Source organism: Culex pipiens, chromosome 1, assembly GCF_016801865.2.
Source record: "Culex pipiens pallens isolate TS chromosome 1, TS_CPP_V2, whole genome shotgun sequence".
In the NCBI taxonomy this organism is placed as follows: Eukaryota; Metazoa; Arthropoda; class Insecta; order Diptera; family Culicidae; genus Culex; species Culex pipiens.
In genome coordinates, this window is record NC_068937.1 from 107,666,422 (window position 1) to 107,687,102 (window position 20,681).

General features: G+C 44.6%; 1 protein-coding gene across 1 annotated transcript; it reads right to left on the bottom strand.

Annotated features, from left to right (window-relative positions):
• Positions 1–291: 291 nt before the first annotated feature.
• LOC120427909 (calcium-activated chloride channel regulator 2-like) lies at positions 292–20,220 on the bottom strand. Its single transcript, XM_039592849.2, has 3 exons — positions 19,258–20,220; positions 714–4,444; positions 292–639 (listed from the first exon to the last, which is right to left on the bottom strand). The coding sequence occupies exons 1-2, from the start codon at positions 19,441–19,443 to the stop codon at positions 986–988; spliced, it is 3,645 nt and encodes a 1,214-aa protein (XP_039448783.1). The 5' UTR covers positions 19,444–20,220; the 3' UTR covers positions 292–639; positions 714–985.
• Between the last annotated feature and the right edge of the window lie 461 nt (positions 20,221–20,681).

Below are 20,681 nucleotides of genomic sequence, written 5' to 3' on the forward strand. Positions count from 1 at the left end.
CAAAAATCAAAATCACTTTCAATCAGTGATGTTAAAATAATTTCGAAACAAAGAAAAGAAAGACCGCTAGAAAGCTATAAAAAATGCTTTTTAATATATTGTAGGCAGGTGACGGAAAAAAATATCGTGCTCTATATTTCTAATATCTCTCTAATCGTTATATTCTTAAAATAATACTTACCTGATTTTATTTAAAAAATGTCATCACCTGTTTTATTTATTTAGTTATTTATTTATACATGTATTTATTTATTTATTTACTTTCGGCATTAAATCATTTGACAACGTCCATTACGAGTTACATCATTTCTTTATTCATACAATTTTATTTACAGCTTTTTAATCTCTTCTTATATCCAAATGTTTCTAAAGCCTACATACAAAATTGAACGACCCAAAGCAACTTGGAGTTTAACACTTTGAATCACGGACTAGCAACATCGATCAATTTCCTTCCTAGCTGAATGAGCATCTGTAGTATTGTATTCTCTCTGAACGGGGTTTCGCAAATATACAGTAATTATCTTGTTATCTCTTGTCAAATCAACACACTAGTGCGCTGCTGCAATCTTTGTAACAGAAAACTATGGTTTCTTCTGCCCCTTTTCTGTATGACTCAATCCCGGTTTGGTGCAAAATCTGCGAAGAAGAACAGAGAAAAAAGCAAAAGTTAGCTATGCTGTGAAAAGTGGTTTGGGAAATAAACAACTTACCTCATAACTAAATCCTAAAGTGCCCTCAGCTTGAAATCAGTCTTTCTGGCAATCAAACTTTTGTTGTGTGCGCGCGCGTGTTGAAATTCCTCCTACTTCATTATCCTACTCCTAGCAGAACTCCCTCTCTGATCACAGCCTCCACACATCGCGCTCGCAACGATCACCTTGTCCACCACTTCTTATCTCGTATCGGTTTCTCTGGCATCTGGTTTCTCTAGTGAAGGTACAATGCTTTGCACGGCTTCGGCTTCAGCGTCGGCCGCCGGCTATTACGTTATGGTCACGTGGAGTGGTGTGGTCATCGGGTTCAGCGCATCGTGGCTGTATTGTTGGGGTGGAAGCTGTTGCTGCTGATGTTGCTGGAGTTGATGCGGATGTGGGTGCTGTGCCAGTTGATGGGACTGCTGGGGTTCGTAGAAGTACGGTGGGTTGGCCGTGGAGTAGATCGGCGGTGGTGGCACCGGAGGGTTGTTGTTCAGCAAGGACATTTGATCGTGTTGGCTAGCGTAGAACTGCTGGACGTCGTTGTCCATGTAGTTGTCGATGAGGCTAGGGCTGCGCCGCCGTTGGTGTTGCTCGTGTTCCTGGAGGAGTTGCGATGCCGACCAGGACTCGAACGGACTGAGCGTTCGGTTGTCGTGGTTGATCGTTGGGGTTGGGTTGTAACCGCGGGATAGCGTGTTGTTGTAATTGACGGTTTCGTTTGCGTTCTGCAGGATGTACGACTGGGTGTCGGCTATCTGTTGCTGCTGTTTCAGCTCGTCGATCAGCTTTTGTTCGAGCGGAAGCGTTCGAGAGTTGTAGATCGTGGGGATGTTCGGGGTTACGTTCGTCTGTTGGACGTAATCTGGCGAGGCAGAGGTCGAACTGGTGGCGTTGGAAGATGACGAAGTAACGTTGCCCGGCGTTACGAATACGCTGTGACCTAGCGAAGTCTTGGTTTCGGTGGTAAACGGCTTGATCGGGCGCTTTTGGTCATCTTCCTGGACACTGTTGCGCTTTTTGATGAAAAAGTAGTAACAGCACACCAAAATGATAATAATCAGGAAAATAACACCTGCAATGATTGCGAGCAAAACTTCCACTTCTAAACTGATCGTGTCCGCAATCCGTTGATGAATGTTAACTCTGCGATTGTGATGATCGTGGATTTCGTCATACGATGACCACACGTTTTCGTAGCTTTCGGTTCCAATAGAAGTGGTTGGAGACAGTGATGTGGCTCGCTTAGGCTTGGGAACAAACACCCTCACGTAGTTCGAAACGGTAGCGCCAGAAACACCTAACGCATGGGCACGAATGGCAAAGTACAGAACTTGTCCAATCAGATGCTGTTCATGGGATAGGTTCATTGTGAACGAGCTTTCGTCACCGGTCGGATTGATTAGCGGTTGATCGTGATGCCACAGGAAAGAAGCCGTATCGAAATAGTCTACAATATCCCGAATCGACGTTGCGTACTTGATCTCGTACCGAGCGATGCTTCGGCCTCCCATGTCCGGAGTCGTCCAATTCAGTCTCACTCTCATCCCTTCAACATCCACAATTAAATCGCTGATCTTTCCCATCGTCCGGAATCCAACCTCATCCAGCTGATCTTGCGAGAGGAACACTGAAATCGGTGGCATCGTCCGCTGGAACGGAACCATTGAAGCCATCAGCGAGGTACGGATCGCGCTTCCGCAACATCTCGGCGGGGCATTTTTCAGTACACTTTCCGATCGCGTGTACGCCATGTTTCCGTTATCCGTAGCCGTAACCTCAAACTGATACGCTCCCGCTCCGCCAAAGTCATCCGCATTGAAGTAGCGCGAGTAGATTCCATCGTTACGGGTGATGTCGGGATCTCCAGAGCCAGAGTCGAGCAAGCGGAACTTCTGTCGACACTCATTTCCACTTCCAGCGGGACAGATTCCATCCGGACGCGTCACGACAACTTCAACCAGCGCGCCAATGATCGGCAGATCACCCTTCTTCACCTCGGCGTAGATAATTGGAGGACCTCCGTTGCGCTGTCGAATCCACGATCTAGCCTGAATCGTAGGAGCGTACTTTGAGCGGGGAGTGGCGATCACCTGAACGAAGTGCGGCTGGGGATTCCCGTTGAACCGATCGATCTTGTAGCTCCAGCTGCCGGTCTCGTTGAGCGTTGCCGACACCATCAGCTGCTTAACCAACGATCTAGCGTCACTTCTAGACGAGTAAACAATACCGCTCGGGCTGGTCAACTTGATGCTCGCAATCAGCGGATACTCCGGATTGTGGACGTACACGAAGAAATACGCCGGTGGTCCCATGAACGAATCAAGGGTGAACGTACCGTCCACGGTGCGGCTGGTGCGCTTCGAGAGCAGGTGACTCGCATCGTTGTCATCCGAGTCGACCAGCTCGCGGCGGTAGATCTCGATCGGGAGATCGTTACTGTTGCCCTCGTAGTAGAGCTTGCCGATGTTGAAGAGCGTGTTGGACAGCTCAAAGTAGGTGGTAAGGTAGCTTTTTTCGAGGTTGTACTTGCTTTCGAAGACGGAGTACGCGGTGCCGTCGGTGGTTAGGGCTAGAGCGTCCAGCGGTTGACGCCGGATTACGTTCGGGTAGTTGATGGTCGAGATGCGGATATGGGAGGATCGGGCGGCGTTTGCAAGGGACGTATGATCGATGGAATACTCCATACCGGGAGCGATGATTAGGATGATTGAGTTTGCTGGTCCGTTCATACGGGTGCGTTCGTTCAGCATGTGAATCGCGTCTGTAACGGCGCAGGTTAGACAAGCGGGTTGTCGGGAATCGCTTGGGGAGTATGGGATGAACGAGGCAACCAGGTCTTTGTTTTCCTGGATGTAGAGCGGGGAAATTTGGAGCATCTTTTCGGTGGCTGTGTCGTTCGCGAGGACCATTCCGACCTCGGTGTTGGCTGGGAGGTCATACACTACCCACTTGCGGATAGCGCTTCGTAGGAAACTCCACGATTCTCGCAGTTGCATGTCCAGGGTTTCATCTATGATGATTACGTAACGGGTGGATTTTCGTGTTTTGTAGCTAAATTTGGGGGTCGTGTTTACAATAATGGACGGATTCACGTTTATTTGGTTGTTCATAATGAAGTCATCGTGCTTTAGGATGACATCCAGCGTGCTGCGTCGATCGCACAGCTGGTTGTGCTTGGTGGGAGCGTACCGATTGTGAGTACCTTCATCGCAGAACATAGTCACGCTGGGAGCTTCCGCAGCAAACATAATGCTAGAACGGGCATTCCGATCGATAATGTCGCTAATGTTGTACGACGCTGGATTGCCACAGAGACCACGGTCGTGCACAGGCGCATCGGAACATCCCGTCAGCTTAAGCTCGTGATCATCGTTGATGTAGCAACGTGGATATATCGGATCTTTTGTAAAACCGATTTCATCAAAAATTCCATACCGATATTTAGCCCACTCACGCACAAACTCACGACCGATCGTATCCCGTCCCAAGATGTCCGAGTCGATGTAGATCTGATCGCCGGGCTCCCCACAACCGGCGTACTGTTTCGTCCAAATCGAGGATTCTGTCTTGGAGTGCGTTTTGATGGTGACATCGACGCGCTCTCCGCTAGCCGAAGTTCGCGTTTGGTTGTACGGGATGCACGAATTGGGCCAATGGGCCGGCAGGATGACCGTAACGTCCCCGAAGTAGATGCGGCCATCCAGCGCCGAAAAGAGGTACTGCGATGCCGAAGTTAGCATGATCTGTGAAAAGAGAAGAAGAAGAAGACTTACATTAATCACTAAATCTAGGCCTTTCACGACGAATTGGTTAATTATAGAAAACACGAGGTTTAAAATAACCGCAATTAGCAGAAAAGAGCATTACGAGGCTCTCTCGCGCGTGTGCGGAGAACTGGCATACAAAGTGGAACGAAGGAATGACCACGCGTGAAATGCCTTGCGGCTGATTGATGATCCGTAGGAGGCGCAAGGGGGCAACGAAGAGTTGAAGTGCCAGCAGTTGAGTAATTTTAATTGACCGAAAATTGCACATATTACAGTCGAACGAGTTGATGGGACCTACTCTGCGAGCACGTGTGATGTAAGGATGGTTCATCAGGTTGATGCCTCGAGAACTCGACGGTTGGAATTTTTGAGATGTTGAAGTTGATTGTGGCAAGACAGCACGACTTCAACGCTCCGAAACCTTATGGTTATTTTCGTTAGGAGTCTCCTTCGCTGGAAACGAACTTTATTATACAATTGCCAGCTAATGCCGGCGAGAAAAGTTTAGTGTTGCGTGCTTCTTGAAAAATAATCCCCATTTCTGGGAGTACTGGAGACCGTTCCGATCACCGAATCGTGAGAGTTGGTGCCCCTCGCGGAAGGAGCACCTCACGCTGCTTACAGATAATATTTTCCGAAAAGTTAGAGAGCGTGTTAACCTGGGGGCTCAGAAGAAGGAAAAAACGAGATTACTTTTTTACGATTCTCGCCTTGAATCGAGAGAGCCTTCCGGGCGGGGTCCTACCCTACGATTCAACGTTGGAGCTGCTGCTACTCAAAGTATTATCCGCGCGATAGCATCAAATTGCTCATTATGCCCGCCAGAAGTATGACCCTGAAAAGGGAGTCGCTTCCTCACCTCCCTAAACCTCGGACAGAAAAAAGGTAGAACGCGGCTAAAAGCATAAGCACCACGGCGACGAGCATTACAACGGCCATAAAGTGTCCCAGATATACGACGACGATGTCCGTTGTGCTGCACCTTCTTATAAGCATCCTAACGACCGTGTACCTTATCGGCGATGCTTGCGCTGTCGCCAGCTTACGACCTGGTCCGCACACTCAGAAAAGGAAAAAACGCCTTTGACCTTCTACCTTTCCCCAGCAGTCTCCCACGGCCTATCAACGGACCGTTACCATAAAGGTCGGGCCCAACGAAGAGATATGATCAAACTCCCTCCCCTGCGTGCTCCGGTTTTTGGAGGTTATGGCAGCAAAAGCTGGGTCAGTTTCTTCAGCGTCATTCCCTGATCGAATCGACCTCGCCCGCTCCAAGTTCAGGGTCTTTATCGGAACGAAATTGGTGTTATGATTCTCACAAATCCGAGAAGTAATCACCTCTTGACAGCCTGCCGACCATCCATACGCGCGTCGTCCTGTACCACTTTAAACTAATCCAAAAACAGAGCCCAGAAATTGTCGGAAACTACGCGCGCCCCATCAACGTAAGGCCCGTAAGTCGGCAATCAAAGGCCGGTTAGCAGCATTAGAACCGTGGAGAGAGAGAACGAAATAATATAAAAAGCACGAATCTTAATGCCGGCGTGATTTGGAGTCACGTTTCGTTCAGCAGAAAGCTCCTCGCGTCTCCTAACCTCAAACTTGCTGTCGAAGCTTGGCGCACAGACAAGCAGATTCGAATCGTTCGTGGAGGAGTTATCAAACTCGCCAGCAGTTTCAAACTGACCGTTAAATCGCGATCCATTTGTCTGTGGTTAATGCGCGCACAAGTTTTGGGTGTGAGGGCACTTTTCGAGGATTACACGAGAATCCGATTCGCCTTGTTTGCGTGCTGATGAGAGCTCGGAATGTGATGGGCCAACTTTCGGGTGAGATATGCTGTTGATTTGTGTGTGTATGTTGCTGGCACCTGGGGGAAGGCTGGAGCAAGGTGAGGCATTTGAAGCCATGTGGAAGCCATCAAAAGTTCGTCACATCGAGGGAGAGAGGTTTGGTTCCGTGTAGGAAACGTCAAATGGGGTTCAGAAAAGTGGTGTTGTGGACAGTTATGGAGATAATTTATCGTATTATTCACTTTTACTGTGATTTTTGATATCTCTCTTGCATTGAGAAAACACTTTCAACATTGCATGAAACTTTGTACAATTACCATAAAATAGCCAGCTATCTCAAGCGTTTATCATTTCAATAAAATTCAATTGATTAGGCAGTTATTCTTTCGTTCTGCCACAAACAGCATGAACAAACAGACGATCAGCCCTGACACTATCAGTGATTCATAACTTAAACCCAATCGAATGAAAGCAAAGCCAGCCCAGCACAGAACTTCTGTTTCTTATCGCAAAGAGAGAGAAAGAGCAATAACTTGGACGCCAAAGGCTCCTGCGGGCATTTGTTTTGCAATTTCCAGCTCAAGAAGAGCACTCTTTGAAGAGAGCCAGCCAGAAGATACTTGAAAGCAAATTTCTCCCTCGACGAGTAATCACACACAAACACCCCCAACCCCACTGCAGTGGAATCATTTTTCCCGAACGCAAAAATTTCAAACTCTGGACCACAAACTGCACGCTTGTTCTGGAAGCAAAGTTTGCACTCTTCCCACCCCCGCCCCGAAAACGTTGACCGGATTAGCTTTTGCTAAGCTGCCCTGCAAAAGCTCCACACTCACACATGTTGTCACTCGAAAGTTTGGCTGCTAGGGGGGAAAAGCACTCATTTTTGACAGGTTGGATCTATTTTCGACCCATCAGGGTTTTGACGTTTAGTAACAGGGTTTCAAAGGGGGGTTTCAAATGGCTTAAACTCGATTTTTAAAAGGTTGATTCAAATAGTACGCAGTAAGGTCACGTTACCCTATGTGTGTCGAGAAGGAGCAATCTGCTTTTTCCGGACTTTTGGTGTCCAAAGTGCCCAAACACATACTCGCAACTCACACCCGGACGCCAGACGGTTCTAAAACTAAAAACGACCCCCCTTTCTCCTTCCAGGGATCACAAACCTGTCCCCAGGATCCAAACCCCGTAGACGTAAAAGTTTATTTGAGGAATAAATTTCTCAGAGCTCATGTTTTGCTCTAAACATGGGGTGACAGATTGAAATATAATTTCACAGTTTTATGCTTGAGTTTTGCTCTCTCTCTCCTTTTTGTTGCCGGTGTGTCCCCTCCGGGATCTGGACGATCTGGACGACCCGGGACAAGGGTGCATATAATTAGTAGTGTCGTGTCGCTTGCTACCTTTATCGAGTTTGGGGACATTTTCACGTGGGAATTGCTGGTAAATTGCTGCACGATATGTTGAAGCTTTTTATGAGCTGACGTTTGTTTGCGTTGCAACTTTGTGCCGCACCAGAAGTGATGTGAGTTATGAGCTGGAACCGGACCTGGTCTGTCAGTTGCTTTGCTCGACAGAGCGTCAAAGAAATTAATTTGATTTGCTGTGTAGTTTTTGCGTTGGATATGCAAGTGGTATTGTGGTGTTTTGCTTATTTGATTTGAGTGAGATTTAACAGACTTAATTTCCGTAACTTTTGACACCTATTTTGAAGGCATGTATTTGGCAAAAGATAATTGATACCAAGAGAGTCCAATCTGTGGTTTCAGCCAATCAAACATACTCTTTCCCTAACGAATCTACATAATTTTGAGTGACGTTTATTCGTGCATTGCTGGACAATTGCTACTGAATTAGAAAGCATTTAATTACAAAGAAATCATGTGTGGTTTAAAAAATCACAAACCTGTTACAGTTTTTGCTTCAGAAAAAAAAATATTTTAGAAAAATATTTTCTGTGGATTCTCTATGTGAATATCTGTTATTAATATTTTTGCTTTCTTTTAAGAAATTAGTAAAATCACCAAGAAAATATCTCCATTACAAGCCTAAAAATTACATTTCCATGAAGAGTTCTAATCCCGTTCAAACAACTGAAATCAACAAACACATCAAAATAATATTTGATGCAAACAAATCGTTTGCAGATCCCAAAACCGTTTAGCAATCACTGGCAGAGGCAATCGACGTTACATAATGGATCAAATACACAGTTCACGTCGAGCCTTCTGCCGCCATTCTTCATTGTTCTCAGTTCATATCCATTTGCTCTGATCGGCCCATAAATACCACCAGCTCCATTTGCCAATGTTTCCTCCCAAACATCGATTCGTTCTAGCAGTTGCGGCACTGGCTAGAACTTCCTCCATCAAAGACCAAGTAGCGCAAAAAAAAATAACAGCCCAGAATCAGAGATTGAATCCAACTCAAAGGTCTATATCTAATTGTTCTTCGATAGAACACACCGGGGCGCATGAGTTGGCAACAACGCCGAACTCCGTGGTCTACCGGAATTGAACTTGCAAATGGGGGAGCTTCAAAACCACACACACACACACACACACAAAAACGATGGAGACCATCAGTATGAAACAAAAGGGAGGAAAATGGTCTGAAGCAAAAAAAAAACTGCTGTATCTGCCAGAAGTTTAACGCTCTCTCATTACTTGGCATTCATCGGCGTTTGCTGATGGAGTAATTTGGCGATGATCGAGCAGCGTTAAAAATTGCGAAGTTGCAAGTCTAGTTTACCCCAATTTGAACCCATATTGCACCACTCAGAATTGACCGATTCTAAACGTGCCTCAAATTTTGAGTACAGTAAGACCACGATTGTTGCACTGTTGTCATTTTCACATTACTGTTCAAATTAAATGGTATCTCAACCATTAAGGTTCAACTGCAGAACCTCATGCTACCCTGCTTCAGAACAAACTTTCCTTTGGTCATCTCGTCGAAAAGCAAGATTTTGACGTATTGCTGCACGGACCGGTGGAGATGCCCTAAGCACCGATGTGGAGGTGCTCTTACAGTCATAACCGTGCCACTAATGGATTGGCCCAAAAGCGTTTCCCTTCTGCCGTGCAGGGCAGAGAACAAACTTCCGCTGAATATTCAATTTGACTTGCGATCGATCAAAATGGAGAGGAAAACTCGTGTGGGTGAAATGAAAAGAGAAAAAAGAGAAAAATTGGCTACCACCCCGAGTGGAGTTTCCTCCTCTGGTCAGCGCGATTCCGAGGGGATGAGGTCGAAATTTATGGAGAACTATGCCGCGCCACATCTTGATGTGTTTATTTGCGGCGAAATCGATTAATGAAATCACTTTCCTGCTAACCCTAAACTTGAGCGACATTAATTGGATCAGGTTGGTTCTGTTCTGTTCGAGGGGGGTGCGTTTTGATGAGACCAATTCACGGAATGGCCAAGTTGGCAAAGTTAACATACCTCGGGAGAAGTTTGCCAACAAACTTTTCCCCTAAAATGGCTACGAAGGTCGGCACGGTCAAGATTTTCCGGGCAAAGTTTCGTTGGATATACAACGGCTTCCAGGGAGGCGACTACGTGCAGTGTGGTGCCGTCGGTAAGTAAAGGGATCGATCCTGATATTCCCTTATTTTTCTTAGTTTGGAACATCCAAATGGCCACCCGGATGTAGTGTGGAATAGTGGAAAGTATTTGCTGACAAACAACGTGGTGAACCAAACGAAACGTGCCGGCCAAAGTTGTACCGGCTACGAACCTGGTGCACCCGAGTACGGTACGCCTTGGGAGAGATCTGACTGACCAGATGGATTCCGTGATAAATGACCAGCCAGGGGAACGACGTGCATGCGGTGGAGGGGGAACTTTTGCTGGTCCGACGTGTGGTCAGGTGTTGTGTGTACAACTCTATTGACTTTTAACGATGGATATTGTGCACTTCGGCAAATGAATTTTAGCACCGGCAGGAAAATGGAACTTTGGCTGGACGGAAGTGAACTAGGTGTAAAGAGCTTATTGAAAAGCTTTATGGATGTCATTTATCAAATTGCAATTGCCTTTCACTTGCTTTGTAACAAAACAAAAAGAAATATTGTCCAGGAAGACAAGAAGACAAGAAGACAAGAAGACAAGAAGACAAGAAGACAAGAAGACAAGAAGACAAGAAGACAAGAAGACAAGAAGACAAGAAGACAAGAAGACAAGAAGACAAGAAGACAAGAAGACAAGAAGACAAGAAGACAAGAAGACAAGAAGACAAGAAGACAAGAAGACAAGAAGACAAGAAGACAAGAAGATAAGAAGACAAGAAGACAAGAAGACAAGAAGACAAGAAGACAAGAAGACAAGAAGACAAGAAGACAAGAAGACAAGAAGACAAGAAGACAAGAAGACAAGAAGACAAGAAGACAAGAAGACAAGAAGACAAGAAGACAAGAAGACAAGAAGACAAGAAGACAAGAAGACAAGAAGACAAGAAGACAAGAAGACAAGAAGACAAGTATACAAGAAGATAAGCAGACAAGAAGACAAACATTCGATGTTAAAAACCCGACGTGTAAATTTCAACGTAATACCAAAGATTATTACACCGATTATGTCTTAGAATCGCCTCAGCTTCCCCAACTCTAAAGAAGGATAAAAATCAAAATCCAGCTAATTTCTTAAATTATGTGAAAACTGTTTCGTGGCAAAATCCCAACAACTCACTTTAAACTTTCTTCCGGCAGCAAAATTAGCTCAACATCTTAGCCGGAAAGTTTCCAAATCATTTAGTTAACTTTATTCTTTGCGAGCTCAAAGAGCACCTCACAAAAACTTAATCCTTTCGCCAACGGAGAGCTTGGCCCACAATCCACCCCTCCAGAGAGTCCATGTATCGTGTGCACTGCCTCACCCGTTTCGAAGACGAACACGACAGAAGCCAAACATCTTCATCCCGGTTTCCGGACTCGCCCGCACACAGTCTCTCTTGAGAGCCGAACGTCAAACCCATAATTTGCCAACTTTAAATCCGGGGCTCCACTACTGGCTCCCCCGCCGCCAAGTCATGCACTCAGGAACCGCCGACAGGCAGCATTAGGGAAATTTAGACTCCTGGCTGGCACATAATTTTCCATCATTATCATTCACCGCGGAAGACACCCCGGACGTTTGGTACAACTTCAAGTTCTGGAAAGCTTTCCAACTTTTAAGCGCTTTTTAGTCTGTTCCCATACATTTGAAAAGGTGAGATTTTCTGGGTGGGGTGGTTTTTCCCCTCCACGACGTATGCGAAAGATGTAGCAATCGAACAGATAATGTCAAGAATTACGACGAGTACGCTCAGTCACACACACTCTCGAGTGCGGGAAACACTTGCACACTTTTCCCGGCCCCCCTTCAAGAAGGGGGAGGGTGAGCAAAATTGCACGTTAGTGTAACAACTTAGTACACCCCTTTAAAGGTTGATAACCGTCGGTTGGCGGTGATTTGGAATCCAATAGCCAAATCAGTAACCTACCAAGGTGACATCCCTTGACTTGTTTGTTCCCTTCTAACAGCTCTTCCGTCAGAAATTATGTTAGGAGGTCAACCTGAAGATCCCTGGCACAGAGTCAAATTTCAAATCCCTGTGAGCCAAGTGACCTCACGTGACGGTTCCGCCTACTCTCTGTGAAGACGACGACCTCCTCGGTCCGCTCACACGCTCCACTAGGAGGGGGCGTTTAAACTTCTGTTTTCACTCAATTATCCAAGCCACTGCATCGCGTCGCGTCCCAGCTCCGCTCGCTTCCGTCTAGCATACAATTAAAGAATTTGCTCAACTATTTGCACTTTACATTTCACGAGACATGGCAGCAGACGGGCTCGGATGGCTGCAAGTGGGAGCATTTTCCTCTTTGCTTCAAAAATTTTCCCACCAATTACCGCGGCGTCGATAAGCAGCAAACAGCACGTCTGAGAGGGCATGCACGTTTAAAGAGTTGTGCATCATCTCCCGAGGGAGCAGGTCTGTTGCTATTTTTCCCTCTTCAAAGCACACCTCGCTGCAAAAGCTCGTTTGTTCCTTTTTCAACACAACAGTTTCGAAAAAGCGCGCTAAAGTGTCTCCTCGAGGGGTGCATAACGTTTGTGCAGAGGCGCTCAACAGAAGCAGCTTCCTGCATTCAGCATTGTTTGGGTAGAGGACATGGTTGGTGGTTTCCTAGGGTGACCTGACAGGGAAACACTTGCTTTCAGGAACAACTCGAATTGAAAGTGAATGTTCAGGAATGTTGTTGAACGAAAAGCTGAAGCAAACTAGTTCATTGATAAACTGCCTGCCTGTGTGGCTCAATCGGACCGCGCACTGGACTCACAATCCAGAGGTCGCTGGTTCGAATCCCGAGGACGCAAAAATTCTAAGTGTTAATATAGGTATTCGGTGCCCTCTCCCCGTGCCATACCTTCACACTTAGGAGACCCGGGAGGCGGAGTCTTGTCGCAAAAAGAACGATACACGCCTGTGGATCCGTTGACGAAACACATTCCAACGCCCAAGGCTCCAAAAAAGTTGGAACGGTAACTTCAACTCGCTGGTTCTCGGGCATAACTCACCCAATCAAGACAATTCTTTTTTCCAGTGATTTGTTAGGATGTTTAGATGATCCTAGAACTATGCAGAACTCAATTTGATCAAATTTGTAATTTTTGCGATCAAAAACATCGTTCCAACTTTTTTTTCGCATGTAAAAAAAAATCGCGGTGGAACGATGTTTTCGGTCGCAGAAATTACAGATTTGATCAAATTGAGTTCTGCAAAGTTGTAGGATCATCTAGGCATCCTAACAAATCACTAGAAACAAGAATCGTCCTGATTGGTTGAGTTATGCCCGAGAATCAGCGAGGTGAAGTTACCGTTCCAACTTTTTGGGAGACTTGGGCGTCCGTGTAAGTTGAGCATGCGTTGGGCGTTCCAGTGTTAAGAGGGCCACATTATGAGGTGTTACGTCGATTCCGTATTGATAAACACATTCCTCTTCCAAGAATCGAAACGATGCCCTTTGATTATTAGTCTATCTCTATACCAGCAAGCTACGATGGCTCGATAGGATGAGAGAGCCATAACGCTAACATGCTCCTCTATTTGTCCTCTCTTTCTTCAGTTAGAACACGCACATTGGTCCAAATCGCAAAATTAAGTGGAAATTACATTGGTTGAAAATAAGGATGGTTCAGAAATAGGGTGATCTATCTTGAGATTTGTTTTTCTTATACACAGAAAAAAAACATGATCTTGTAAATTTACATTATTTATCATGTACTAAAAGGTATCATGATAAATGATGGATGTTTACATTAGATTCATTAAAAATTTACATTATTTTTGTTTAAAAACTTCTAATCATCTCATAGGCTTTCTAGGCCCAGTGAAAAAATATATTTAACCCAAAAATGACTAACTTCTCGTCACAGTGTCCTGATGCAAACAATGATCGAGCTCGTGCTGTCGCAGCCCTGCGAAGTATGTTGGCTGACATATCGGGCGGTCAGTAAAAAAAATCAGCTAGAAGTCGCCTGACAAAAAACTTTTGCTAGAAAGAGATAGGAAACCTGATGCAAACAAACGTCCAGCTGTAATGTAAACATCCTTTGAATGTGTTGGTAAATTTCTGACTAGAAAGCCTTATTCTGATTGACCAACGGGAATAAGAAGCTCGACTTTGATTGCAAAAGGATTGGGGTGTGACCTATGTTCTATTTTAAGCTCGTCGAAGAGGGCAGCAAAAAGAAATTCTTATTATAAAAAGACTTTAAAAACTGGATTTATGCTGGACTGGAATTGAACAGACGTCAGGTAGCATGTTCGGTGTTAATGCTGCTCCCCGTTGTCGATAGAGACTCTGAAAATTTACAAAAAAAAATCAAAGTAACAATTCAGGGTTAAGTTTTTGAAAAAAATAATTTTTTTTTAAAAACTTATTTTTGGACTTTAGGGTCAAAACTATCACCCATTTTACGATTAAAAAAAAGGCACTTTAAAAACTCAATTGCTTTTTTTTTGGCTTTTTATTTTGCGATCTGAAAAACCAGGTGTTTTTGTTTTGACCACCCTAACAATTCCACTACCAAAGTAATTCGCGGCAAAAGCATTGAAATGTGACTTTTCTTCTCGAGTCGATGTAAATAATGCCCCTGTGTTTGTGTGACGGTTGCGGTGGTGGAAGGCTGCAAGACTGCAACTCCAGTGGAAGGGGTTCAGTACAATGGGAAAATGCATTCACCACTGAACAAATGCTTAAGCTGAGTGCATGAGGAGATGTTTATCGATTACGGCTTTTAGCATAAGGGGGGAATGGAAAAATCAAGGTCGCTGCAAAAGTTATGAAAAGAAACAATATTTTGCTAGATTTTCAATTTTGTTTAGCAGTCACACATTGATGGCAAATGCTGCTTCGGAAAAAAGTAAGCAGTTACTGACGTTCCTCACAACCATGTGCCTAACCGCAAATAACTTCACCCAACTGGCTGCTAAGCACTTTGTTGACATTCTTGCCGAATTCCCGCCACTCCAAGTTCAAGAGTCTCTTAACATCACTCATTCCGAGTGTGTGTGTGTGTGTGTGTCTGTTTTCACGTTTCTACGCGAAATAAGCCTTCAATCGAGCCTGAAGAATGCTGCTGCTACTTGCTACGACCTCGTTCTCCGAGCCGTAAATTTTCCGCAACTTGCCTTGCCACTGGCACAACTCTGTGGCACCACTTAGCAAGAAAGCTTCTTTGCATACGCCACACATCCTTGCCCGCTTGGAGTTCTGCGCATCGGCGGAAGCTGCTGTAGCGTGCCGGCAATGTATCATGTCTTCTTATGCATCTTAATGAATGCAGCAGCAGCAGAGAGGCTGATGTGGAAAAGCCAAGCTGAGGGTAAAAAATACTGCCACCAAAGAGGATTTTGTGCAATATAGATTTGTTTCCTTTCCACCTGTTATACCTGCTACTGCGGTGTGTGTGAGTGTGCTGGGTGCATACATTCGCTATGAAGATACATGAGCGGATGAGTATCTATGTAGAGTCGATGAACCAATATCTGACTTAACCTATCCTCAGCTCTAAATTCGACGCGAGCGAGCGCAGCTCGGTTGGTAAAGTGGGCGTGACATAACCAGAGGATGTCGGTCGAAATCCCATCTGAAGCAGAAGTTTTTTTTTTTTCTCAGAAAAAGAGCATCCACTTTGCTCACACTAGAACCCACTGCCCGAAAGAAGCGCAGCGGCACGAGTTTTAGAGTTTGAAGAGCAGGGAAAAAAACGACGCTCCATGAGACATAACCGCAATTTTTCTTTCTACACGGAGAAAAAAGAGTTCCCAAAATCGTGAACAAGCGTTCATGAAAATGGGAACCACGAACAAAGTGTTCAAATTCCATGGTACGTTTTTCGAAATCGTACCATGGAATTTGAACACTTTGTTCGAGGTTCCCATTTTCATGAACGCTTGTTCACGATTTTGGGAATTCTTTTTCCTCCGTGTACGTTCGCTGCATAACCGTGCACGGGGTGGACGAAAGAGAGGGAAAGCCAAAAGCTCTCACATACACACACAGTGCGGCTCGAAGTTTTCCAAGTTTTCCACCGCCAACCTCCTTAATGTGATCCACTCTGCATGTTGTTGAAGGACGAAGAGGGAGAGGGTGTGGAAGGTATTATATCTGCATAATATAATAAAAATATCATTTCCTCAACTACTTTTATTATCATCTTTTCTCATTGGTTCGTGTCATCTTCGAGTATTGGGTTAGCTTTCCCCCCTCTAAGAAAGTGTGAGTGTGTGTTTCTGCACAGAACGTTGATGTTTGTTTTGCAGCTGGGCGGTGATGCTGCTGCAGAGAGCTTTGGAAAAATATGACAGCATCGAGTGAGGGTTGCGGATGATAGTGGGAAAATTGATGGTTTTCCGACTTCATCTTTGCGTTGGCGGGGGTGGCGAATTCGTTTTATGGAATGTTTTGGATTGGAGCAGTGCACAATGCAATGCAATGGGGGGTTTGGGGGAAGCTATCGTATCAATTGATATTTTTGTACCGATGGGAGACTTTCTATGCGGGTTATAAAAATAGATAGAAGTTTTGGAGCCTGACCCAGAAAAGGGAAGATTTTTTTCTATGACTCTTTCCACAGTGCAGTGCATTTTAAAAGGTAGGCGTGGCTGAATAGTTACGCTGTTCGCTTTGTAAGCGGATGATCATGGGTTCGATTCCCATCTGCCCCTGGGATCGGATGGGGAAGTAAAACGTCGGTCCCGGCCTTAATTATTGTTAGGCCGTTAAATCATTCCAGGTACAGATGTTGCCTCCTTGGTATACGAACAAACAACACACTAAACTAAGCCTGCTCGTGCAACAAATAACAACAAAGTTACATAAAAATCTCGTGTAATTATTCTAGTTCGGTCGCATTGCCTAAAAACAGCTTGTATTTCTACCAAATAAGCTATTCAGAAGCCCACCCACATATTTGCTAAACACTTTTTGCCACCCAAAAATAACCTACACTCATGTCAGCACCAAAAGGCAACCAGGGATTCCCAGAAAGAAGGTCCCAGCAGTGCTACTGGCGATTAGGCTCGTTGAACTCTACGTTGCTAATCATAGTCCAGTACGAAGATTGTATTTGTCTGTGAATCTTCCCTCGAGAAAAGTCTGTTGGAGAGCTTCCACAAAAAGACTAATTTTGTTAGAATTAGTTTTTTTTAACAATTTATTAAAATGTGTTTTAATGTAATAATTAGGTCCTCAAATTAACGTCGCAGCTCTACTTGACAGCTCATCCAAGGGGGACCATAGTTGATCCATCGAAAAAATGTTGTCTTGTCAGTTTATTTTTAGCATGAAAATGAAAAGTGATAAGAAATGGGTTGAATCGTGTTTTTTACCGTTTACATAAAATTTTACTTAGGATTTTAGGACGCTATTGACAAGATCCATTTTTTAGACCGAACCTTCGATTACAGCATCTCAAAATTGATATGAACTTCAATAATATTTTAAGCATAGATTGAATTATATCACTTCAGCAAATAGCACTTAATGTTTCAAAGGTAATCGAAGTGATAACAATTTTGGGAATTGATTTGCATTTTTGTTCACATAGGGCACTTTTAAGTTTAAGACAAACTTGAAATTGTGGGATGACAGATGGGAGAAGAAGTAAAACTTAAAAAAATGAGCCTTGAAGTTAGCGAAAAAAAACATTACTTTACAAAAGCTTCATTGTTGCATCGCAAATAACTTTTCAGGCTTGAATCAAATTCTTGAACAAAGTTACAAAGCGATGAATTTTTCACCAGAATCTCATAACCGAAAAAAATATTGAATTAACACAATCAAAAAAAATCAAACCATCCACATTAACGACCCCCGGGTCTTTTGTGGTCTCTATTGCAAGTTTCTGCTCGAACCTAGGAATCCGAAGGCTTGAATGGGGAGAGCACTCAAAACCTCTTTCTACTCCAAGGAACCTTCCACCCCAGTGTTTGAACTGACGACCTTTGGATTGCGAGTCCAACCGCCGCCAGCGATTCCACCGGAGTAGGCTTGGTTTGGTGTGTTGTTTGTACTTATGGCATGGAGACGACTCCTACACCTGGAATGACTTAACGGCCTAACAACCAAGGCCGGGACCGACATTTTACTTCCTCATCCGATGGAAGGTTGGAGCAGATGGGAATCGAACCCAGAATCATCCACTTACAAAGCGGATAGCGTAACCATTCGGCCACGCACTGCCACAATAGATGCTCAATTTAGCCCAGGAATTCGAACAAAGTAGTGCCGACATGGTTTTTATTTTCAAAACTAAAATCTTTTTTTCTTGTGAATGACTGGTTGGTAATAATGTGAATTGTGTATTGATAATTTGATGTTTCTTCTTTTTAATAAATATGTTTGTTCTAAAAATCATTAATATTTGTGCATATTTTTTGAACTGAATTTTCAACAAAACTGTCAAAGCATTATTTTAACTGTTTAAAGAACTCAATTTCAATAAATAAATAAATCAACTATGTTGTTGTTAAAGGGGTGCAAGTAACCAACTAGTATAATATAAATACATCCACAATTTATTTTACGAATGGTCAGACAGAATGAGGTGATAATATCATATGATTACATTATGTATATGGTACAAAATAAATTTAATAATGCTACAAATTTGATCCGAAAATTGAAGTGATTGAGTATCATTAACTAGTGGATCCAACTGTTAAAAATATGTATTCAAGTTTCTTTAGGGTCAGATTAAGTAACCATCACGTGTTAATAATTTAAAACAGCAATCTACTTTTGTGTTACCGCCATATGGGGTGAATCGGGACACATGAGTCGAATTGGGTCAGCTGTTTAAGTCTTGTTACTGCACCTATCCCTATTCAGACTGTAATCCCGACTCGCCCCAGATGAAGGTAACAATTTTGAAAATTGAATTTCCAGTAGCGATCTCAAATTTATTAAACCAGTATGCGAAGATTTCTGACGATATCACAAAAGAAATGTTAACATTCAAACTGAAATTGATGCCTCAATAAAACAGATTCAATCATCCCAAAAATACACCACCCCTACACTGAAAATTCCAGCAAATTGACAACCGCTGCGCTGTGATGCCCTAAACCTGCCAAATTAATCAATCTCCCATCCGAAACAATTACCCAGCTCAAACATCGCAAAACCCCCACACTGACAGTGCTGCTGTCCGCCATGTCAACCCCAAAACAAAAAGAGCTCATTGTGCTTTTTTTCCGAAAACATCGAGCTTTTCGCTGGCAACATATTTCACACCACCCCAGTGCGCTATCTGCGCTGTGCAAGCGCTCTCAATTAGCATTAAAAAAGCGTGGAAATCAAATCCTGACTTTCCACCGCAACCGACCCCCGGAAACTCGCAATGTTATGCACGCTGTCGTGCTCATCACATAAGACCGAGAGCCTCAGCATAACTCACTCATTGCCATGCGAAATCTCTGTGTGTTATGAAAGAGCTTGTACATACCTCCACATTGTGCAGAATCGTTTGGCAGTTCTCCACCGGCACGTTATCCCTTATCTCGATGACGACATTTTTGTACGCGGATTTTTCTACATAAACTGAGCTGGCCGAGGCCAGGCTGGCGGCGGAAGCCTCCGGCCGGCTGTTGTAGGCCACCAGCAGCAGGGCCACAATCGTTGGGAGTAGCATTTTGTCGAATGCTAATCGCGTAGCTTTTATGCTCACTTTTGGTCAAACACAAGCGGTTCCGTTCGAATGTCAACGTTTTTGTTTTCAATTTTCCCGAAAATATAAAAAAAAAATCCAAGCACTATCACACGTGTGTTACTGAATCCCACGATTTTCTGTGTTCAATTCCGAGCGAAAATCCACCGGCTTACGAGCTTCACTGCTGCAAATACTATCGCGTAGACACTCATCATCCCGACGACCGCAGTGGAGCGCCTCTGGTTCGAGGAGTTGTTGATGTTCTTGCCACCCCTCCGCCTTGCTCTCACTCGGTTTGAAAACACTCCCCCGCGCACACAAACAGCCCACTCGACGAGGGATCTCCGGTGTTATTTTTAGGCTTCTCACTTGTTCCACAGCTGTTCCCAGGCCAGGTCTCGTGGTTTACCGCTGACCCAAAACCAAAAATCAAATAACACACCTCAAAAGCCGAACCACACCGACCGCGGTAAGGTACACCTGAACAATTCCAGCAAACGACTTGCTCTGGTAACGAGTTGCGTACGCAACGTATCGTATCTGTTCAGATTCCTCCCAGCACACGCAAAAATGTGTTACACTTCAAGAAGCTGGAGATTCTACTGCAGCAGCAGCACGTGAAAAGCACCACGCGACCACAAATTCTGCGCCACGCCACACCACACTTGTCTTCTCCTCCCGAAAGATCTTCTCTCACTTCAAACCAACCGCGGTACTGTGGTGTCGAACTCGGAGTAACGAGGGAACGTCCAAACGCAACGAACGTCAACTGCGGACTAAACCGAGCCAGCATAAGCATCTTCTTCCTTCACCCGCGACGACGACGACGATAAAGTGCTGCTTGTGGGTTATGCAAGGTTTACGGATCGGGTGCGGAAAGCAGAACATGGGAAAAACGGTTCATCGCCGAAGTTCACCCGAAGTTGCTGCGGATGCCGGCCGATGAATCGGTTTGTTTTGATTATGCTTTCGATGGCCCGAAGGTCGTGTGCGGTGTGTGTGGGAAGAAGGGATGACTAACCAACGGCGTGATAGGGTTCACTGGGCTGGAAATGACCTCCGGTATGTTGTACGTTGGGTGTAGCTAAGGACGAGCTCATGTAGCGTTCGGGATGAAGTTATGCTGCGCGACATAGAAGAAGAGGAGAAAAGTTATGCTGCGCAGACAACATGAATTCTAACTGGAATTACATGTTCTTCTAACAATGCAATGAATGAAA